The sequence below is a fragment of the Alosa alosa genome, chromosome 12 (genome assembly GCF_017589495.1).
Source record: "Alosa alosa isolate M-15738 ecotype Scorff River chromosome 12, AALO_Geno_1.1, whole genome shotgun sequence".
Classification (NCBI taxonomy): domain Eukaryota; kingdom Metazoa; phylum Chordata; class Actinopteri; order Clupeiformes; family Clupeidae; genus Alosa; species Alosa alosa.
This window is the reverse complement of record NC_063200.1, coordinates 12,243,987-12,264,045: the sequence shown is the minus strand read 5'-3', so window position 1 is coordinate 12,264,045 and position 20,059 is coordinate 12,243,987. Positions and strand designations below refer to the sequence as shown.

Here is a 20,059-nt window from a genome sequence, read left to right as displayed (position 1 = left end):
GTAATCAACCCCATGTTGATTACAGTACTGTATACTGTAATCAACCCCAAATGTTAATACGTATCCTTGACCATTTTAAATGGGTATACTGAGATGGTGATGCTTGGTATACTGAGATGCATACTCTTTCCTTGAATTTCCCCTGGGGATCAATAAAGTATCTATCTATCTATCTATCTATCTATCTATCTATCTGTAGTCCTGCCTATCACATAGACTACACCACTGGCTGAAACTCCTTCCCCCTGAAATGGGCTGAAATGGACTCTTTGGCACTGAGCCTAGAGGAGGGGAAACTCTTTATGCAACCTAAAAGAAACACTCTATGGGCCCCCAAATGATATATGTGGCTGGAGAGGACAGTCTTTGTGTTGCATAATGGTCATTTTACTGGACCTAGCCTTGTCACATCTATCTATCTATCTATCTATCTATCTATTATCTATCTATCTATCTATCTATCTATCTATCTATCTATCTATCTATCTATCTATCTATCTAACTAAGTCCCCCTACTCAGCAACCATCTTCAACACAGTTTTGGTGCTTTTCTCACATCACTATTAACATTTGCACAGCAGTTAATGCATATCTCAAAACAATTAGTGCAAACTGCAAAACCTAGTGGATAACCTGCAAAAGCACATCACTTGCTCAAAATGGATAGTCCATTCCTCAAAAGCAAGTATTTATGTCAATGAAACTGCCAGTGTCATCAAAATGATAAGTCTTGACACCATCGTTTATGAACAAGATAGTCAAACGGCTTTGTCATGTTTTCATTATGGCAGTTTATTCTCTCAGTGTTTTCCCATGCAAAAAAAGGTCAGAACTTGGTGACACTACCTGAAAATGCTCAAGACAGCACAATACAGTACTTGTACAGCCATTTGAAAACTACAGTAAAGTTACAAATTGCTGTAGTTAGGGGAGTAAGTGAGTACAAGACACTGAATATGTACGTTTCACAGTTTTACTGTATGTGCTCTTTGCAATTCTACAGCATTGTGACAGAATTTGTTAACTAGTTCACCAATTTTGCATAATGACTCAAGCAATCAAATGAAGACTATTAGTTTTATTGGGAACATTCAGCATCCATAAGTAGTTCATTTTGACTGACATGACAAAGCAACTGATACATGTTCAAAAGCATTTGCAATTTGTTCAGAGGAAGGAGAAATTGCTACTATGATGTGCACAAATGACTAAATGTTGTGGAGGTTGAACTATGAGAATGTTCATTCTGATCTAAGAAAAGCACCAAAGCGACTGAGAAAAACTGTAACCTTTGCCCTGATAATTTCCTGTGTGAGGAATGGGAATGGGAATCCATGTGTGTGATGACTTGACTGCAGCCCCAATCAATTACGCCTACTGACAGGGAAGCAGGAGAGATAACATCAGACATCCCAACTTGCAAAAAGTCATTTCAGGGAGGCATCACGAAGCCCTAAAAAAAAAAAAAAAAAAAAAAAAACTTTAGCCTATACAATAATGTCGGTACAACAAATAAGGAAGGCCTATAGATAGAAATTGTGAAAATAAAATATGTAGATTTTGGTAGTTTGGTCTTTTCATGTAGCCTTGGCATCTAGCCATCTAGTAGGCTATAGGCCTGAATAATATGCACATGAATTGACACTTGTTAAACTCACCTCAACATATCTTTCATGCAATCATTTAACCCGCTGTGGGCAATGCTAAAGTCACTGTTTACCAACAGTGCAGCGTGCAAGACTAGGTCCATCATTATGTTTTACTCTTATGAGACAAGGGTAGCCTACACTTTGAAATGGGTCTTACATTTTCCTTTTTTTTGAGGCACTGACTCTACCATGACGCTCCTGTTTCTACTGAACTGATTAATTAAGTTCGGGAGAAAAGACATAAAAGCCCGCCTACACCGAAAACTGATTGGTTGATTTAGCGAAACAGGCCAATCAGGATGCTCTCTGTCTTTGATGCACTCAGACACACACGCACCACCTCTCTCTCTCTCTCCCCTCGTGTGCGCGCTACACTCAGATGCACACGCGGTCTCGCATGCGCGCTCTTGATCGCTCACTCTAGATTCCGGGAGATTTTATCTAATTTGCGGGCGTCAGGGAGCCGCTATCAATATGCGGGAGACTCCCGGAACTTCCGGGAGACTTGGGATGTCTGTAACATGCACCTAAACTCCCTCTAACTAACACCTAAACTCCCTCTTACTAGCACCTAAACTCCCTCTAACACCTAAACTCCCTCTAAGGCCAACAGTTTTTCTTCAGAAGCACAGATAACAGGCGGGTGAAAATATTTACAAAATGGTTGTTTTGGAGAATTGGAACAGTTCTGCAACAGCACCAAAGAGAGGCTGATGGAAATGTTTACAAATGGATGTTTCGGGGAAATTCGGGGAGTTGACAGAAATTCCAAAAACGACATGCTGCAGTTTTTACAGTTACAGATTTTTCTAATGCAGTGTTTTTCAACCACTGTGCCGGGGCACACTAGTGTGCCGTGAGAGATCATCATGGTGTGCCGCAGAAAATTACCCAAATGTCACTCGCTGGTCCAGAAATGCAACTGTTGTATTAAAGAATTAATAACCACAGCATGCTCTCATTGATTGTATTATTCCTATATTTGTGGTATGCAGGCATTGTACAACGGGGGCCCCATATCCAGTATTCACAGAATCATCACATATCCAGTTCATAACAACAAGATATAGTCACCTACAAATAAAACAGAGGGCGCTTGTTTTATTGAGCAGGTCTTAAGTCCATTATAAGGCCATATATGTGTATTATTTGAAATTTTAGGCTATGGTATGTTTATTTTTTCTTCACACAGGAGGTTAGTGTGCCGTGAGACATTTTAAGTGTCAAAAGTGTGCCGTGGCACAAAAAAGGTTGAAAAACACTGTTCTAGTGCACCGTGCTTAAACTATTTTAACACATATTATTTAAACTTGTTCAACACATATTGACTTCAAGCAGTTACATGATGAACAAATCATTTTTGCTTACTATTAGACTTTCCACGGTTCACTTTCTACTTCTTTTGACAGTGGCCTGACAGATAGGAAAGTCAGAATGTAGCTCTCACCAAAGAGTGTTTTACTGTATATTGGTCATTTTTCATTTGCACAATTCTGTAATTTTGTTTGCCTTTGTTTTCTTTATACTGTCACGATGTCTGTCAACAGAACAAAACTTTGAAACATCCACTGTCTTGCAATCAACCTCCTCCACACACAATAACTTAGTTTTAAAGTTTGCAGTTACTTTGTAACTTCGTAGTTTTGAAGTTTGTAGTTACTTTGTAACTTTGTAGTTTTGAAAAAAAAAAAAAAAAACGGTCATACTGACAAGACAAAACCGTTTGATTATCTTGACATAAACAATGGCATCATGACTTGTCATTTTGTTTGCACTGATTGTCTTGTTGGAATAAATATTTGCTTTTGAGGCATAAACTATGCATTTCAAGATATGTGCTTTTGCAGGTTATCCACTATGTGCTGCAATAATTGTTTTGAGAAATGTACTAGATGTTGTGCAAATGTGCATTATGATTCAAGAAATGCGTTAAAACGACTGAGCACAATTTTAATAGCTGATAGCATCAATAAACCAATCAGAGCCCAGAATTCATGTACCGGTAATCATAAGTATAAGTATACTCTTTTGATCTCGTGAGGGAAATTTGGTCTCTGCATTTATCCCAATCCATGAACTAGTGAAACACACTCAGCACACAGTGAACACACAGTGAGGTGATGCACACACTAATCCAGGCGCAGTGAGCTGCCTGCAACAACAGCGGTGCTCGGGGAGGTGCCTTGCTCAAGGGCACTTCAGTCGTGTCTACTGGTCGGGGTTCGAAGCGGCAACCCTCCGGTTGTAAGTCCGAAGCGCTAACCAGTAGGCCACAACTGCCCCAATTTTCTTGAGTTCTACATGAGAATGTCTGATGACCAAGGGTTTGTGCCATATTAGTATATTAGTAGTGTAATAGAGGGCATATAAAACTATCTATAACAGAGGCATCTGACCCTGACATCAAATTCAGGCATGATTCTTCTGGATCCAAACATAGGACATTTTAAAATCAAGTGTTACACTAAATTTTAAAAAGAATTAGGCTTAGAATGTAATGTAGTTTTGTAAACAAGCAGTAAAATCACTGTTTGTCTTGGTTTCCTCTCACTGTCTGTGGAGGTTGTCCACGCCCCTCCAGACAGGGGCACTGGCCCCCGCAGACTGCTCATCACCCCTCCTCCTCTTGGTCTGTTGTCTTTGCCTGGCCTCTGTCAGAGCGTAGTACTTGGCAAACTTGTTGACGAGGATAGGGACGGGCATGGTGATGAAGAGGACTCCTGTCACGGCGCACAGACTGGCAACTGCCCTACCAGGCCACGTGCGTGGACACATGTCTCCGTACCCCACGGTCGTCATGGTAACCACGGCCCACCATAAAGCCGAAGAAATGTCAAAGAGAGAGTCTGCTTCATCCTTCTCTGCGAAATAGACCAGGGTGGAGAATGCGAGGACAACTACGGAGAGAGCCACGCCCAGGAGGAAGAGCTCATAGGCGCTGGCACGCAGCGAGTGGCCCAGTGCCCGAACGCCAGTCACGTGCCGCATCAACTTAAAGATCCGCAGGAGTCGGAGGACGCGCGCCACCATGGGCACACACCTCAGGAACCTCAACGCCAGCTCATGGACCGACCAGCCTAAACACAGCTCCACGTAGAAGGGCAGGATGGCCAGAGAGTCAGTGATGTTCAGGACATTCAGGACAAACTTAAGCCTGTTTGGGCAGCTGATGATGCGAATCAAGAACTCAACGGTGAACCAGATGATGCAGATAAGCTCTATTATACCCAAAGCACGGATAGGATGCATGTACAGAAAAATATCATAAGCATCCACATAGGTTTCATTTCCATCTTCAATGTCCAGTGTCCACTGTTCGGAGTGGCTATGGGTCCCCACACAGAAACAAATAATGGAAATAAGGATGAAGAGCAGAGAGAGAATGCAGATGATCTGTCAAAGGAAAGGAAAAGAACACATTACATTCTTCTGCAGCATTTAAAAAAGTAAACATCAACACACAGGAATGTTGTAGGTAAGAGGCAGACATTGAAATATAAATGATATATGCCAGGGGTCGTCAAATGGCGGACCGCGGTTCGAGTCCAGACCCTGACGTGATCCTATCTGAACCCGGACCATAATAGCCTAATATAGATTTTCACGTAAGATTTCAAAGCTGCGCTAAATGTTTCGTAGGTTAGGATAACAGCATTTACTTCAGTAGCTTCATGAACCATCATTTTGCTTGCTGCTACTCAGCAAGTGAAATCTGTGCATTCTGATAAAGTCGAGTCAGTAAAGTAAAGTTACTTTTGTGAAGAGACTCACTGATAGCCTGAAACTAGCGAAGAGAGGAGACGGGACGAGAAACAATCAGATGGAAGTTAGCAATAAGTAAGTTATTTTCAAATCATGGATTGCTCAAAGAGGAGAAAGCTAGACAGCGAGAACAGAGCTTTATATAACGATACGGGGGCAATACCACGCACAACTGTCACGTCCATAACGCCAACAAAATATGCTACCATGGCATTGTGTTGCCGTTATGGATGTGACAGTTTTGCACGGAATTGCCAGGGACTGACTCTTCTATTCCGAGACAGGCGATTTTTAAAAGCGCCAATTTGAAGCACCTCTTCTAGACAAAGAATATATTTTGAGCAAGCATAGGGTAGGCAACAGTGAACTGAGACCAGAGAATATTTTACGATTTAAGGGGGCAATATGATTGATCCACCACAATCTAGTTAGGCCCACAGTACTTCCATTCACTGCCCAACAACGTGAAGTTCCTGGGTTTTCAGGATTTCGGGTCAACATAAAAAAAAATAAACTTGCTGATTGATGGGTTCAAGGAACCAGCTGTGGACTATCCATCAATTGTCTCAGCTCAAATTTTATTTTAAGTTCACGTTAAGATCTTAAAAATAGCCAAGGCTACTCAGTTTTTCTATATATTTACAGTGCATGTCATGAGCTCTCTCTCTGCCTGGTAACACGCGCTGATTGAAGTCTGATGACCTCCACCTGTTCCTGCTCTGCTCTGCCTCACCCTCGTTTACCTACCAGCTGCACTGCATTCACCACTCATCATGCCCTGTATATAAAGCCTTGCTTTTCAGTCCACACTTGTCAGATCGTCTGCAAACCCGCACCAGTTACCTGCCTGTCTTGGAAAACGACTCTGACTCTTTGCCTGTGAACCCAGACCCGCTCGACTACTTCTTTGATCTCCAGCCCCGGTAATCTTGACCTGCCTTCCGTCTCTCTTCTACGAATACAGCCTAGCCCTTGACTGTACTGCTGCTTCGTTTCAATTGCTGTTGTGTGTGTGTGTTTCCCCCAGGACTTCCCGGATCATCCAGCTCCTGCCATTGCTGCTCGGCTATTGGGGGAACACACACACGCAGACTCTTGGAACTCCCGGAACCCCTGTAACCCCCAACCCTTAAATAAACTTTCTAACGTGACGCTTTTGTGGTCCTCGTCGTGTTTGGTGTCTGACAGTACGATCTGACCAAACATGGACCCAGCGCACGGTCGAACCAGCATGGAAACCGACGAACCAGAACCACCCACCGCCATGCAACGCCTGGAAGAGACTGAGAGAGAGGCAAACCGCAACACTGCTGACACTGCCTCCCTACTTCAAGCCGCCTACCAGCAGCAACAGCAACAACTTGCAATGATCATTCAACTTCTCACCAACCTTTCTCCTCTGCCTGCTCCCACCGCCCAGCCCCAGCCAGCCTGCTCACCGCCCAGCACCCAGTCTCCTGCCCAGTCCACTGCTGCCGTGGCTGCGGAGCCCCAGAACCCAGGATCGGCAACCCAGAGCGGTTCAGCGGGCGACCCAACCCAGATGCGGGCGTTCCTGACGAGCTGCCGTGTCCAGTTTACCCTGCAACCCAGGACTTTTGCCACTGAAGGGGCGAGGGTCGGTTACGTGATCACTCACCTGACGGGCCGAGCTCGACTCTGGGGAACGGGCGGAGTTCGGCGCCAGACCCCAGCATGTGCAACCTTCAACCCTATTCGCAGAGGAGGTGCTCAAGGTATTCGATTTGGAATCCACCACAGCCGAGGCATCTCGGACCCTGATGAGTATTCGCCAAGGCAGAAGGACTGTTGCGGATTACTCCATTGACTTCCGAACTGTGGCAAGTCGGAGCTCCTGGAACATGGAAGCATTGGTGGATGCCTTCCTCCACAGCCTGGCGGACTACATAAAGGACGAGCTGGTTTCCCATGATCAACCCCCCACTCTTGATGAAGCCATTGCTCTGGCTGTCCGCATCGACCGCAGGATCCAGGTCCGTCGTCGAGAGAGAGGGCGCCAGAGTCCATCCACCAGCACACGGAGTGTCCCAACTGCCCTTCTGTCCTCAGCACCTGCCACCGCCTAGCCAGCCGGACCAGTCTGAACCGATGGAGATCGGCCCGCCCCCCTAACCCCTGCAGAGCGCCAGCGACGCATCACCTCCAACTTGTGCCTGTACTGTGGTGGTGATGGTCATCGAAGTCGCCACCTGTCCAGCAAAGGTCGGAGCTCACCAGATGTAGGAGGAACGGATGAGCTCAATGAACATTCCGCCCTCCATCAGCCGTAAACCCCTCATCCAAGTCTGTCTTCACCTGTCTGATTCCACCCACACCCTGGCAGCCCTGGTGGACTCTGGCGCAGAAGCAAACATTATTGACACAGGACTTGCTCGTCAGCTGGGCTTGGAAAGCCATCGCTTGTCCCTCCTGTTCCAGCCCGGGCCCTGGGCGGTCCGCAATTGGCACAGTTACCAACATCACAGCCCCATCTCAATGATGGTGTCAGGAAACCACCGAGAGACCATCGCTTCCACCTGCTCAGCTCCCCAGGCCAACCCCTAATCCTGGGCTACCCTTGGCTCCGTCTCCACAATCCTCACCTCAATTGGGCCTCCGAACTGTGAAAGAGTGGGGAAATGCCTGCCACCTGACCTGTTTTGCGTGCTGCCTCGCTGCCCCGGCTCAGTACCCCCAGCACTGCCCCCCGACATTTCTAATGTCCCTGAATGTTACCATGGCCTCCGAGAGGTGTTCAACAAGACCAAAGCCACATCTCTGCCCCCCACACCGTCCGTACGACTGTGCCATTGATCTCCTCCCTGGGACTGCTCCACCCAAAGGTCACCTCTACTCACTATCCCCTCCTGAAAGAAAAACTATGGAGGATTACATCAGGGACTCCCTGGCAGCTGGACTCATCCGCCCGTCTTCCTCGCCAGCTGGTGCCGGGTTCTTCTTTGTGGGAAAGAAAGATGGTTCTCTTAAGCCCCTGCATTGATTATCGAGGTCTGAATGATGTCACAGTGAAGAACCGGTACCCTCTGCCTTTACTCACCTCTGCTTTTGAGTTGCTCCAGGGATCCACTATTTTCACCAAACTGGACCTTAGAAATGCTTACCACCTAGTCCGAGTAAGGGAGGGTGACGAGTGGAAGACTGCATTCAACACCCACACCGGCCATTATGAGTACCTGGTAATGCCATTTGGCCTCACCAACGCCCCAGCGGTATTCCAGGCGCTGGTGAATGATGTGCTGCGGGACATGCTGAATAAATTCGTCTTCGTGTACCTGGACGACATCTTAATTTTCTCCAGAACTCTGTCCGAACACACTCGTCATGTCCAGCTGGTTCTTCAACGGCTCCTGGAGAACTCCCTTTATGTCAAAGCGGAGAAATGCGAGTTCCACGCTCAGACTGTGTCGTTCCTGGGATACATTGTCGCTGAAGGCAATATCCAGATGGACCCCCGCAAAGTCGGCAGTTACCTCCTGGCCAGTTCCGGGAATAGGAAGAAGTTGCAGCAATTCCACCGGGTTTGCCAATTTCTACCGAAGATTCATCCGGAACTACAGCTCCGTCGCCGCTCCCCTCACAGCTCTGACCAGCATCAAACACCCCTTTTCCTGGACCCCAGAGGCCAACACAGCCTTTCATACCCTCAAGGCCCGGTTCACCACTGCCCCCATCCTCCAGATGCCGGATTCAGACCGGCAGTTCGTTGTCGAGGTGGATGCCTCAGACGTGGGAGTCGGGGCCATACTCTCTCAACGGGCAGAGGAGGACAACAAGTTGCACCCTGTGCATTTTTTTCTCTCGCCGGCTTTCACCTGCAGAGCGCAATTATGATGTTGGAGACCGCGAGCTGTTGGCAGTCAAGCTTGCCCTGGAGGAGTGGCGTCACTGGCTGGAGTTCCGTTCCTGGTCTGGACCGATCACAAAAACCTCGAATACATCCGCAATGCCAAACGTCTTAACCCCAGACAGTCCCGCTGGGCCTTGTTTTTCACCAGATTCAACTTCACCCTGTCATACCGCCCAGGTTCTCGGAACACCAAGCCGGACGCTCTCTCCCGTCAGTTTCATAAGGATGACGCCCCTTCCCAGGAACCTGCATCAATTCTGCCCGATCCCCTGCGCCGTAGCTGCCCTGACCTGGGATATCGAGGAGGAAATTCAGGAGGCCCTCGTGACCATCCCAGTCCCAGTGCATGCCCAGACGGTCATCTCTTTGTCCCAGAGAATTTGAGGTCCGGGTCATACAGTGGGGACACAACTCCCCGCCTTGCCTGCCACCCGGGCTCCGCCAAGACCTGCCATCTCCTTGCCCAGCTTCTGGTGGTCTGCTTTCAGAAGGGATGTCCGAGAATTCGGCCCGTGCCTGCCCCACCTGCAATCAGAACAAGTCCTCCACTTTCGGCCCCCGCTGGTTTACTCCAGCCCTTGCCTGTGCCCACACGCGACCCTGGTCCCCGTCTCCTTGGACTTTGTAACTGGCCTCCCACCATCAGGTGGGATGACGGTCATTCTCACTGTGGTTGACCGGTTCAGCAAGATGGCTCACTTCATTCCCCTCCCTAAACTGCCATCTGCCAGAGAGACTGCCCAGGCTGTTCTTGATCATGTCTTCCGTCTACACGGGCTCCCCAGGGATGTTGTCTCTGACCGAGGTCCGCACCACCTCCACATTCTGGAAGGAGTTCTGCTGTCTTCTAGGGGCCACAGTGAGTCTCACCTCTGGGTTCCACCCCCAGTCCAATGGTCAATCCGAGCGGGCAAACCAGGAGCTGGAGAAGGCGCTGCGGTGCATGGTTTCTCGCAAACCCCAGGCTTGGGCACAACAACTGACGTGGATAGAGTATGCTCACAACTCCCTCACCTGCTCTGCCACTGGTATGTCACCTTTCCAGTGTGTGTATGGCTACCAGCCCCCCCCCTGTTCCCCAGCCAGGAGGGAGATGTGTCCTGCCCGTCTGCCCTCGCCTATGCCCGCCGTTGCCGTCGTACCTGGTCACAAGCTCGTGCCACGCTACTCAAGTCAGCTGTCAGCTATGCCACTGGGGCTAACCGCCGAAGATCGCCGGCACCCGCCTACCGTGTTGGCCAGAAGGTGTGGCTGTCAGCCAAGGATCTCCCACTGCGGGTGGAATCACAGAACTGGCACCTCGATTCCTCGGCCCGCCCGTTCATCCAGAGGGTCATCAGCCCAACCGCAGTCCGGCTCCAGTTGCCAACCTCCATGAGGGTGCACCCTACTTTCCATGTTTCAAAGTCAAGCCGACGCGCATGAAAGCCCGCTGGTCCCCGTGCGCTTCCTCCTCCTCCTCCTCCCGCCTCGCGTGGACGGTGGGCTGGTGTACACCGTTCGACGCCTGCTTCGTCCAGACGGCGAGGTAGGGGCCTCCAGTATCTCATCGACTGGGAGGGCTATGGGCCTGAGGAGAGAACCTGGGTGCCAGCCAGTCGGATTGTGGGACCGGACACTCATCGCCCGACTTCCACCGTCTGCATCCTGATCAACCTGCAATCCGTAGGGGGCCGCCCCAGAGGGGTCCCTAACCGCCCTGCCCGCCCGGCTTCCTGTCCTGTGCCTGACCCTGACCCTGTCTCGGTACCTGTCCCGTCTTCTGTCCACGACCCTCCAGCTCCCTCCCGAGGATGAGGATGTTCACTCGGGACCGCCGAGGAATTCTAGCCCTCCACCTGCTCCCCTCCGCCCTCCCGCTGGTGGTGTCACTCTTGGGGACTTCTGGGGCCGCCCCTGGGGGGGGGGGGTTCTGTCATGAGCTCCTCTCTCTGCCTGGTAACATCGCGCTGATTGAAGTCTGATGACCTCCAGCTGTTCCTGCTCTGCTCTGCCTCACCCTCGTTTACCTACCACCAGCTGCACTGCATTCACCACTCATCATGCCCTGTATATAAAGCCTTGCTTTTCAGTCCACACTTGTCAGATCGTCTGCAAACCCGCACCAGTTACCTGCCTGTCTTGGAAAACGACTCTGACTCTTTGCCTGTGAACCCAGACCCGCTCGACTACTTCTTTGATCTCCAGCCCCGGTAATCTTGACCTGCCTTCCGTCTCTCTTCTACGAATACAGCCTAGCCCTTGACTGTACTGCTGCTTCGTTTCAATTGCTGTTGTGTGTGTGTGTTCCCCCAGGACTTCCCCGGATCATCCAGCTCCTGCCATTGCTGCTCGGCATTGGGGAACACACACACGCAGAGAACTCCTTGGAACCCCTGAAACCCCTGTAACCCCCAACCCTTAAATAAACTTTCTAACGTGACGCTTTTGTGGTCCTCGTCCTGTTTGGTGTCTGACAGTACGATCTGACCAAACATGGACCCAGCGCACGGTCGAACCAGCATGGAAACCGACGAACCAGAACCACCCACCGCCATGCAACGCCTGGAAGAGACTGAGAGAGAGGCAAACCGCAACACTGCTGACACTGCCTCCCTACTTCAAGCCGCCTACCAACAGCTTCAGCAGTTCCAGCAGCAACAGCAACAACTTGCAATGATCATTCAACTTCTCACCAACCTTTCTCCTCTGCCTGCTCCCACCGGCCCAGCCCCAGCCAGCCTGCTCACCGGCCCAGCACCCGAGTCTCCTGCCCAGTCCACTGCTGCCGTGGCTGCCGGAGCCCCAGAACCCAGGATCGGCAACCCAGAGCGGTTCAGCGGCGACCCAACCCAGGTACGGGCGTTCCTGACGAGCTGCCGTGTCCAGTTTACCCTGCAACCCAGGACTTTTGCCACTGAAGGGGCGATAGGGTCGGATGCGTGATCACTCACCTGGACGGGCGAGCTCGACTCTGGGGAACGGCGGAGTTCGAGCGCCAGACCCCAGCATGTGCAACCTTCAACCTATTCGCAGAGGAGATGCTCAAGGTATTCGATTTGGAATCCACCACAGCCGAGGCATCTCGGACCCTGATGAGTATTCGCCAAGGCAGAAGGACTGTTGCGGATTACTCCATTGACTTCCGAACTGTGGCAAGTCGGAGCTCCTGGAACATGGAAGCATTGGTGGATGCCTTCCTCTACAGCCTGGCGGACTACATAAGGGACGAGCTGGTTTCCCATGATCAACCCCCACTCTTGATGAAGCCATTGCTCTGGCTGTCCGCGACGACCGCAGGATCCAGGTCCGCTGCCGAGAGAGGGCCAGAGTCCATCCACCAGCACACGGAGTGTCCCAACTGCCCTTCTGTCCGCACTGCCACACCGCCTAGCCAGCCGGACCAGTCTGAACCGATGGAGATCGGGCCGCCTCCCTAACCCCTGCAGAGCCAGCGACGCATCACCTCCAACTTGTGCCTGTACTGTGGTGGTGATGGTCATCGAAGTCGCCACCTGTCCAGCAAAAGGTCGGAGCTCACCAGATGTAGGAGGAATCGGATGAGCTCAATGAACATTCCGCCCTCCATCAGCCGTGAAACCCCTCATCCAAGTCTGTCTTCACCTGTCTGATTCCACCACACCCTGGCAGCCCTGGTGGACTCTGGCGCAGAAGCAAACATTATTGACACAGGACTTGCTCGTCAGCTGGGCTTGGAAAGCCATCGCTTGTCCACTCCTGTTCCAGCCCGGCCCTGGGACGGTCCGCACTGGCACAGTTACCAACATCACAGCCCCCCATCTCAATGATGGTGTCAGGAAACCACGAGAGACCATCCGCTTCCACCTGCTCAGCTCCCCAGGCCAACCCCTAATCCTGGGCTACCCTTGGCTCCTCTCCACAATCCTCACCTCAATTGGGCCTCGGAACTGTGAAAGAGTGGGGAAATGCCTGCCACCTGACCTGTTTTGCGTGCTGCCCGCTGCCCCCGCTCAGTACCCCCCCAGCACTGCCCCGACATTTCTAATGTCCCTGAATGTTACCATGGCCTCCGAGAGGTGTTCAACAAGACCAAAGCCACATCTCTGCCCCCCACACCGTCCCAGACACGACTGTGCCATTGATCTCCTCCCTGGGACTGCTCCACCCAAAGGTCACCTCTACTCACTATCCCTCCTGAAAGAAAACTATGGAGGATTACATCAGGGACTCCCTGGCAGCTGGACTCATCCGCCCGCCTTCCCCGCCAGCTGGTGCCGGGTTCTTCTTTGTGGGAAAGAAAGATGGTTCTCTTAGCCCCTGCATTGATTATCGAGGTCTGAATGATGTCACAGTGAAGAACCGTACCCTCTGCCTTTACTCACCTCTGCTTTTGAGTTGCTCCAGGGATCCACTATTTTCACCAAACTGGACCTTAGAAATGCTTACCACCTAGTCCGAGTAAGGGAGGGTGACGAGTGGAAGACTGCATTCAACACCCACACCAGCCATTATGAGTACCTGGTAATGCCATTTGGCCTCACCAACGCCCCAGCGGTATTCCAGGCTGGTGAATGATGTGCTGGGACATGCTGAATAAATTTCCTTCGTGGTACCTGGACGACATCTTAATTTTCTCCAGAACTCTGTCCGAACACACTGCGTCATGTCCAGCTGGTTCTTCAACGGCTCCTGGAGAACTCCCTTTATGTCAAAGCGGAGAAATGCGAGTTCCACGCCAGACTGTGTCGCTCCTGGGATACATTGTCGCTGAAGGCAATATCCAGATGGACCCCAAGAAAGGTCTCGGCAGTTACCTCCTGGCCAGTTCCGGGAATAGGAAGAAGTTGCAGCAATTCCTCGGGTTTGCCAATTTCTACCAAGATTCATCCGAACTACAGCTCCGCCGCTCCCCTCACAGCTCTGACCAGCATCAAACACCCCTTTTCCTGGACCCCAGAGGCCAACACAGCCTTTCATACCCTCAAGGCCCGGTTCACCACTGCCCCCATCCTCCAGATGCCGGATTCAGACCGGCAGTTCGTTGTCGAGGTGGATGCCTCAGACGTGGGAGTCGGGGCCATACTCTCTCAACGGGCAGAGGAGGACAACAAGTTGCACCCCTGTGCATTTTTCTCTCGCCGGCTTTCACCTGCAGAGCGCAATTATGATGTTGGAGACCGCGAGCTGTTGGCAGTCAAGCTTGCCCTGGAGGAGTGGGCGTCACTGGCTGGAGGGGTTCGTTCCTGGTCTGGACCGATCACAAAAACCTCGAATACATCCGCAATGCCAAACGTCTTAACCCCAGACAGTCCCGCTGGGCCTTGTTTTTCACCAGATTCAACTTCACCCTGTCATACCGCCCAGGTTCTCGGAACACCAAGCCGGACGCTCTCCCCGCCAGTTTCATAAGGATGGCGCCCCTTCCCAGGAACCTGCATCAATTCTGCCCGATCCCCCAAGGCGTAGCTGCCCTGACCTGGGATATCGAGGAGGAAATTCAGGAGGCCCTCCGTGACCATCCCAGTCCCAGTGCATGCCCAGACGGTCATCTCTTTGTCCCAGAGAATTTGAGGTCCCGGTCATACAGTGGGGACACAACTCCCGCCTTGCCTGCCACCCGGGCCTCCCACCTGCCATCTCCTTGCCCAGCTTCTGGTGGTCTGCTTTGAGAAGGGATGTCCCGAGAATTCGTCCGTGCCTGCCCCCACCTGCAATCAGAACAAGTCCTCCACTGCCCCCGCTGGTTTACTCCAGCCCTTGCCTGTGCCCACACGACCCTGGTCCCACGCCTCCTTGGACTTTGTAACTGGCCTCCCACCATCAGGTGGGATGACGGTCATTCTCACTGTGGTTGACGGTTCAGCAAGATGGCTCACTTCATTCCCTCCCTAAACTGCCATCTGCCAGAGAGACTGCCCAGGCTGTTCTTGATCATGTCTTCCGCCTACACGGGCTCCCCAGGGATGTTGTCTCTGACCGAGGTCCATAATTCACCTCCACATTCTGGAAGGAGTTCTGCTGTCTTCTAGGGGCCACAGTGAGTCTCACCTCTGGGTTCCACCCCCAGTCCAATGGTCAATCCGAAAGGGCAAACCAGGAGCTGGAGAAGGCGCGGTGCATGGTTTTCGCAAACCCCAGGCTTGGGCACAACAACTGGCGTGGATAGAGTATGCTCACAACCCTCACCTGCTCTGCCACTGGTATGTCACCTTTCCAGTGTGTGTATGGCTACCAGCCCCCCTGTTCCCCAGCCAGGAGGGGAGATGTGTCCTGCCCGCCTGCCCTCGCCTATGCCCGCCGTTGCCGCCGTACCTGGTCACAAGCTCGTACACGCTACTCAAGTCAGCTGTCAGCTATGCCACTGGGGCTAACCGGCCGAAGATCGCCGCACCCGCCACCGTGTTGGCCAGAAGGTGTGGCTGTCAGCCAAGGATCTCCCACTGCGGGTGGAATCGCAGAACTGGCACCTCGATTCCTCGGCCCGTTCCCTATCCAGAGGGTCATCAGCCCAACCGCAGTCGGCTCCAGTTGCCAACCTCCATGAGGGTGCACCCTACTTTCCATGTTTCAAAGTCAAGCCGACGCGATGAAAGCCCGCTGGTCCCCGTGGCTTCCTCCTCCTCCTCCTCCTCGCCTCGTTGACGGTGGGCTGGTGTACACCACCGGGACGCCTGCTTCGGGTCCAGACGGGCGAGGTAGGGGCCTCCCAGTATCTCATCGACTGGGAGGGCTATGGGCCTGAGGAGAGAACCTGGGTGCCAGCCAGTCGGATTGTGGACCGGACACTCATCGCCGACTTCCACCGCCTGCATCCTGATCAACCTGCAATCCCAGAGGGGCCGCCCAGAGGGGTCCCTAACCGTCCTGCCCGGCCTGTCCTGTCCTGTGCCTGACCCTGTCTCGGTACCTGTCCGTCTTCTGTCCACGACCTCCAGCTCCCTCCGAGGATGAGGATGTTCACTGACCGCCGGAGGAATTCTAGCCCTCCACCGGCTCCCCTCCACCCCTCCGTGGTGTCACTCTTTGGGGACTTCTGGGCCGTCCTTAGGGGGTTCTGTCATGAGCTCTCTCTGCCTGGTAACATGCGCTGATTGAAGTCTGATGACCTCCACCTGTTCCTGCTCTGCTCTGCCTCACCCTCGTTTACCTACCAGCTGCACTGCATTCACCACTCATCATGCCCTGTATATAAAGCCTTGCTTTTCAGTCCACACTTGTCAGATCGCCTGCAAACCCGCACCAGTTACCTGCCTGTCTTGGAAAAACCACTCTGACTCTTTGCCTGTGAACCCAGACCCGCTCGACTACTTCTTTGATCTCCAGCCCCGTAATCTTGACCTGCCTTCCGTCTCTCTTTCTCTAATACAGCCTAGCCCTTGACTGTACTGCTGCTTCGTTTTCAATTGCTGTTGTGTGTGTGTTTCCCCAGGACTTCCCGGATCATCCAGCTCCTGCCATTGCTGCTCGGCTATTGGGGGAACACACACACGCAGACTCTTGGAACTCCCGAAACCCCTGTAACCCCCAACCCTTAAATAAACTTTCGAACGTGACGCTTTTGTGGTCCTCGTCCTGTTTGGTGTCTGACAGTGCAACCGGAAAGTTTTCAGGCCCTTTCAAGTTTTCCACATTTTGTTATGTTTCAGACTCATCTTAAAGGTCCAGTATGTAGGATATAATGGAAAATAAACTGTAACCATTCCAAAAATAATCACCATATGTTGTCAGAGAGTAAGGAAACACGATGAATTGAAGTAATGGCTTATTTGACAACATTACTCTAACCCGTAAAACCCATGAAAAAATGAGTTATGGGAAAGTCTTGGAATTTTCGTTTATGTTTTGAACGATTCATTCTAGAATAGCATTATTAATAATGGGCTAAGCGCGTCCTCCTATTTGGGTTTGCCAAATTAGTAGCCAACTGTCAACAGCTGTCAGTTGTAGTCATGAGCGCCCACGAGAGGCAGGCAATTTTCCAAAATTTAAACAAGAAACAAATTAAGTGGACATTGAGGAGCTTCCTGAGATGGTGACGTCTTAGATCAAACTAAGAATATCAAGTCTGGACGAGAGCTGGCCATATTTCTCCACAACAGGTAGCCTAGGCTAAACTTCATCTGCATCGCTAATTTCAGCTAAATGTTACGTTGGTTAGAGAGGTATTTTTTTGTTTTCACTGTTTCCGTAATGTAGCTGGGTCATGGTTGGAGAAACGTTAAAAGCAGCTGCAGGTCCACTAACATTAGCTAAGTCTTAATTACATCTGGCAACCCAGAAGAGGCTCAGGTATTAGTCTTGAGAACGTTCACCAGTGTTTTGATTTTTGTACCTGCAGAGCGTTAAGGTAACAATCCTACAAATCGCACCTTTAAAAATGGATTCAATTCATTTTTTCTCATTAATCTACACACAATACACCAACACTCCACAAGTGTTTTGTAAATTTATACAAAATAAAGACTGAAATATTCCAAAGCGTCCCTTCTTTACACTTCTCTCATCCTCTCAAAGGAACTCTGGATGTCATTCATAGTGACCATTGGGTCCTTGGTTACCTGTCTGACCAAGGCCATCTGTCTCGGATTACTCAGTTTGGCTGGCGGACAGATCTAGGAAGAATGTTAGTTGTTCCAAACTTTTCCATTTGAGAATGATGGAGGTTACCATGCTCTTGGGCACTTACAATGCTACAGAAATGTTCTTGTATCCTTCGCCAGATCTGTGTGTTCACACAACCCTGTCTCGCAGGTCTACGGACAATTCTCTTGACCCTTAGTGGCTTGGTTTTAACTCTCACATACACCATCAACAGTGAGACCATATATATAAAGGGATGTGTGACTCTCTAATAAATTCCAGTGAATTCATTTAGGCACAGGTGGACTCCAATCAAGTAGAAGCGTGTGTAGATTGATGAGAAAAAAAATGAATGGAATCCATTTTAAGATGAGTCTGAAAAATAACAAAATGTGGAAAACTTGAAAGGGTCTTAAAACTTTCGGTTGCACTGTATATATATATATATATGCTATTGTGATATCATGAGGCTACGGGTTTCCTCGGGGACAGTTCAGCAGTGCAAGGACACAAATTTAGGGTATATGAAGGTTTTTAATCAAGTTCTGGGGAATTAACAAAAGGTAACTAAGGATAAGGTTGATTGTTCAACCGTCCAAAAAACTTAAACAAGGTCTCTTCAAACGAAAAGTCATAGTCGATTCCCTCAGGTAAAATCTCTTTGTGAAAACTAGTCTTCAGCCTTACTTTGCAACAGCACACTTGGCCATTGGCCAATCAGGTGGTAAGTATTCCAGTCTTCAGGTAAGTATTCCAGTCTTCAGGTAAGTATTCCAGTCTTCAGGTAGAAAGTGCCACTTCGCTGTCTGTGGCTCCTCTGAGTAGCCTACAACTTGAGGCTTGTCTCTCAAATCCCTCTACCACCACCAACTGTGTCTCTGGGCCTTAAAAGCCCTTCAGCTCATCAGGCCTGATGGGTCTCAGGTGTGTTGGGATATCGTGTGTTTGAGGGGGTGGAGTTTCCAACTCCCCAGCAGATGGCGCCAAAGCTGTCCGTGACTGCAGCCATCTCAGGGGAGCGTGGCGGCCCCTCAGAGCGCGGCCTCTCGTGTGACATCACACATCCCCCCCACCGAGACCCGGCGTCCTCGTCGGGGTGAAGAGGGCGAAGAAGCGTCGGCGCCCGGGGACAGGGCATCCGCGTGCGTGGCGGCTTGCCAGCCCTGTGAACAACAGAAAAGTTAAATGCTTGCAAGCTTAAAACCATCTGGTAATCCCTACTGTTAGTCTCGGTTCCCTGGCCATCCACTGTAGAGGGGCATGATCCGACACCACCGTGAACCGTCGACCCAGGGTAGAACCGCGGGGATTCCAGGGCCCAGGTCACCCGAGGCATTCCTTTTCCACAGTGGAATAGTTCCTCTCCCTTGGAAGTAACTTCCTGCTGGTGAAGCGGGATGAACCTCCTGCCGTCATGTGCCTGGGGCCCGAGTACAGCACCCAGACCCACCTCAGCGAGCGTCCGCCCTGGACGGTAAGTCCCGCTTCTTGAAGTCAGAGCCACCAGGATCCCGGACTGGAACACAGGACTTGCTTCAGATTCGTGAGAGGCCGCCTCCGCCCGCCGAGGAGTCCACCTCACCATTTGTGAGTGGCGTTTGGTTGTCAGCTCTGTTAGAGGTGCAGCAATGGTAACCGTCCGTAATAAACCGTCTGTGGTAGCGGCTGGGGCAATGACCTCACCTGTTTTGCGGTGATGGGCGTGTGATCCTGTAAGCCCGCCCAACTTGGCTTCCTGAGGCTTGACCAACCCCGCCCAATGGTGTACCCCAAGTAGTCTGCCTCGGGCTGAAGGCCAGCCTACACTTTTTGGGTTTGTCAGGAGCCCTGCTTCCCCGAAAGGAATCAATCACAGCTTGTACCCGCAAGTGGCTGGCCTAATCGGGACTTTGATGACTACATCGTCTTAAATATGCTGCAGCCGCACTTCTTGTGGGGTGCGAGGACGCGTCCATCGTAAACGCTGAACGTGGCAGGCGCCTCCGGTGAGACCAAACGGGAGCCGGGTATACTGGTAGAGCCCCTGGTGTGGCAGTCGCCTTCACCTTCTCGACGCCGGGGTCAGGCACCTGCCAGTAGCCTGGTGAGGTCAAGGGTGGTTATGAGCGCAGCATGCCCCAAGGAGTCTATCAAGTCATCCACCAGGCATGGGGTACGATCAAACTCGGACACTTCATTTAATCTCCGGAGCAGTCATTGCAAACGATCGACCCGTCTGGTTTGGGGAACCAGTACACGG

The 20,059-nt window shown here is 51.0% G+C and overlaps 1 protein-coding gene across 1 annotated transcript in view; it reads right to left on the bottom strand.

The window, feature by feature from the left end:
- Positions 1 to 4,196: 4,196 nt before the first annotated feature.
- Positions 4,197 to 20,059, bottom strand: part of LOC125304841 (potassium voltage-gated channel subfamily C member 1-like) — a 32,930-nt gene continuing 17,067 nt past the window's right edge. The window contains exon 3 of the mRNA XM_048259349.1: positions 4,197 to 5,042. Coding sequence (XP_048115306.1) covers positions 4,197 to 5,042 — 846 coding nt within the window. The remainder of the gene's footprint in view (positions 5,043 to 20,059) is intronic.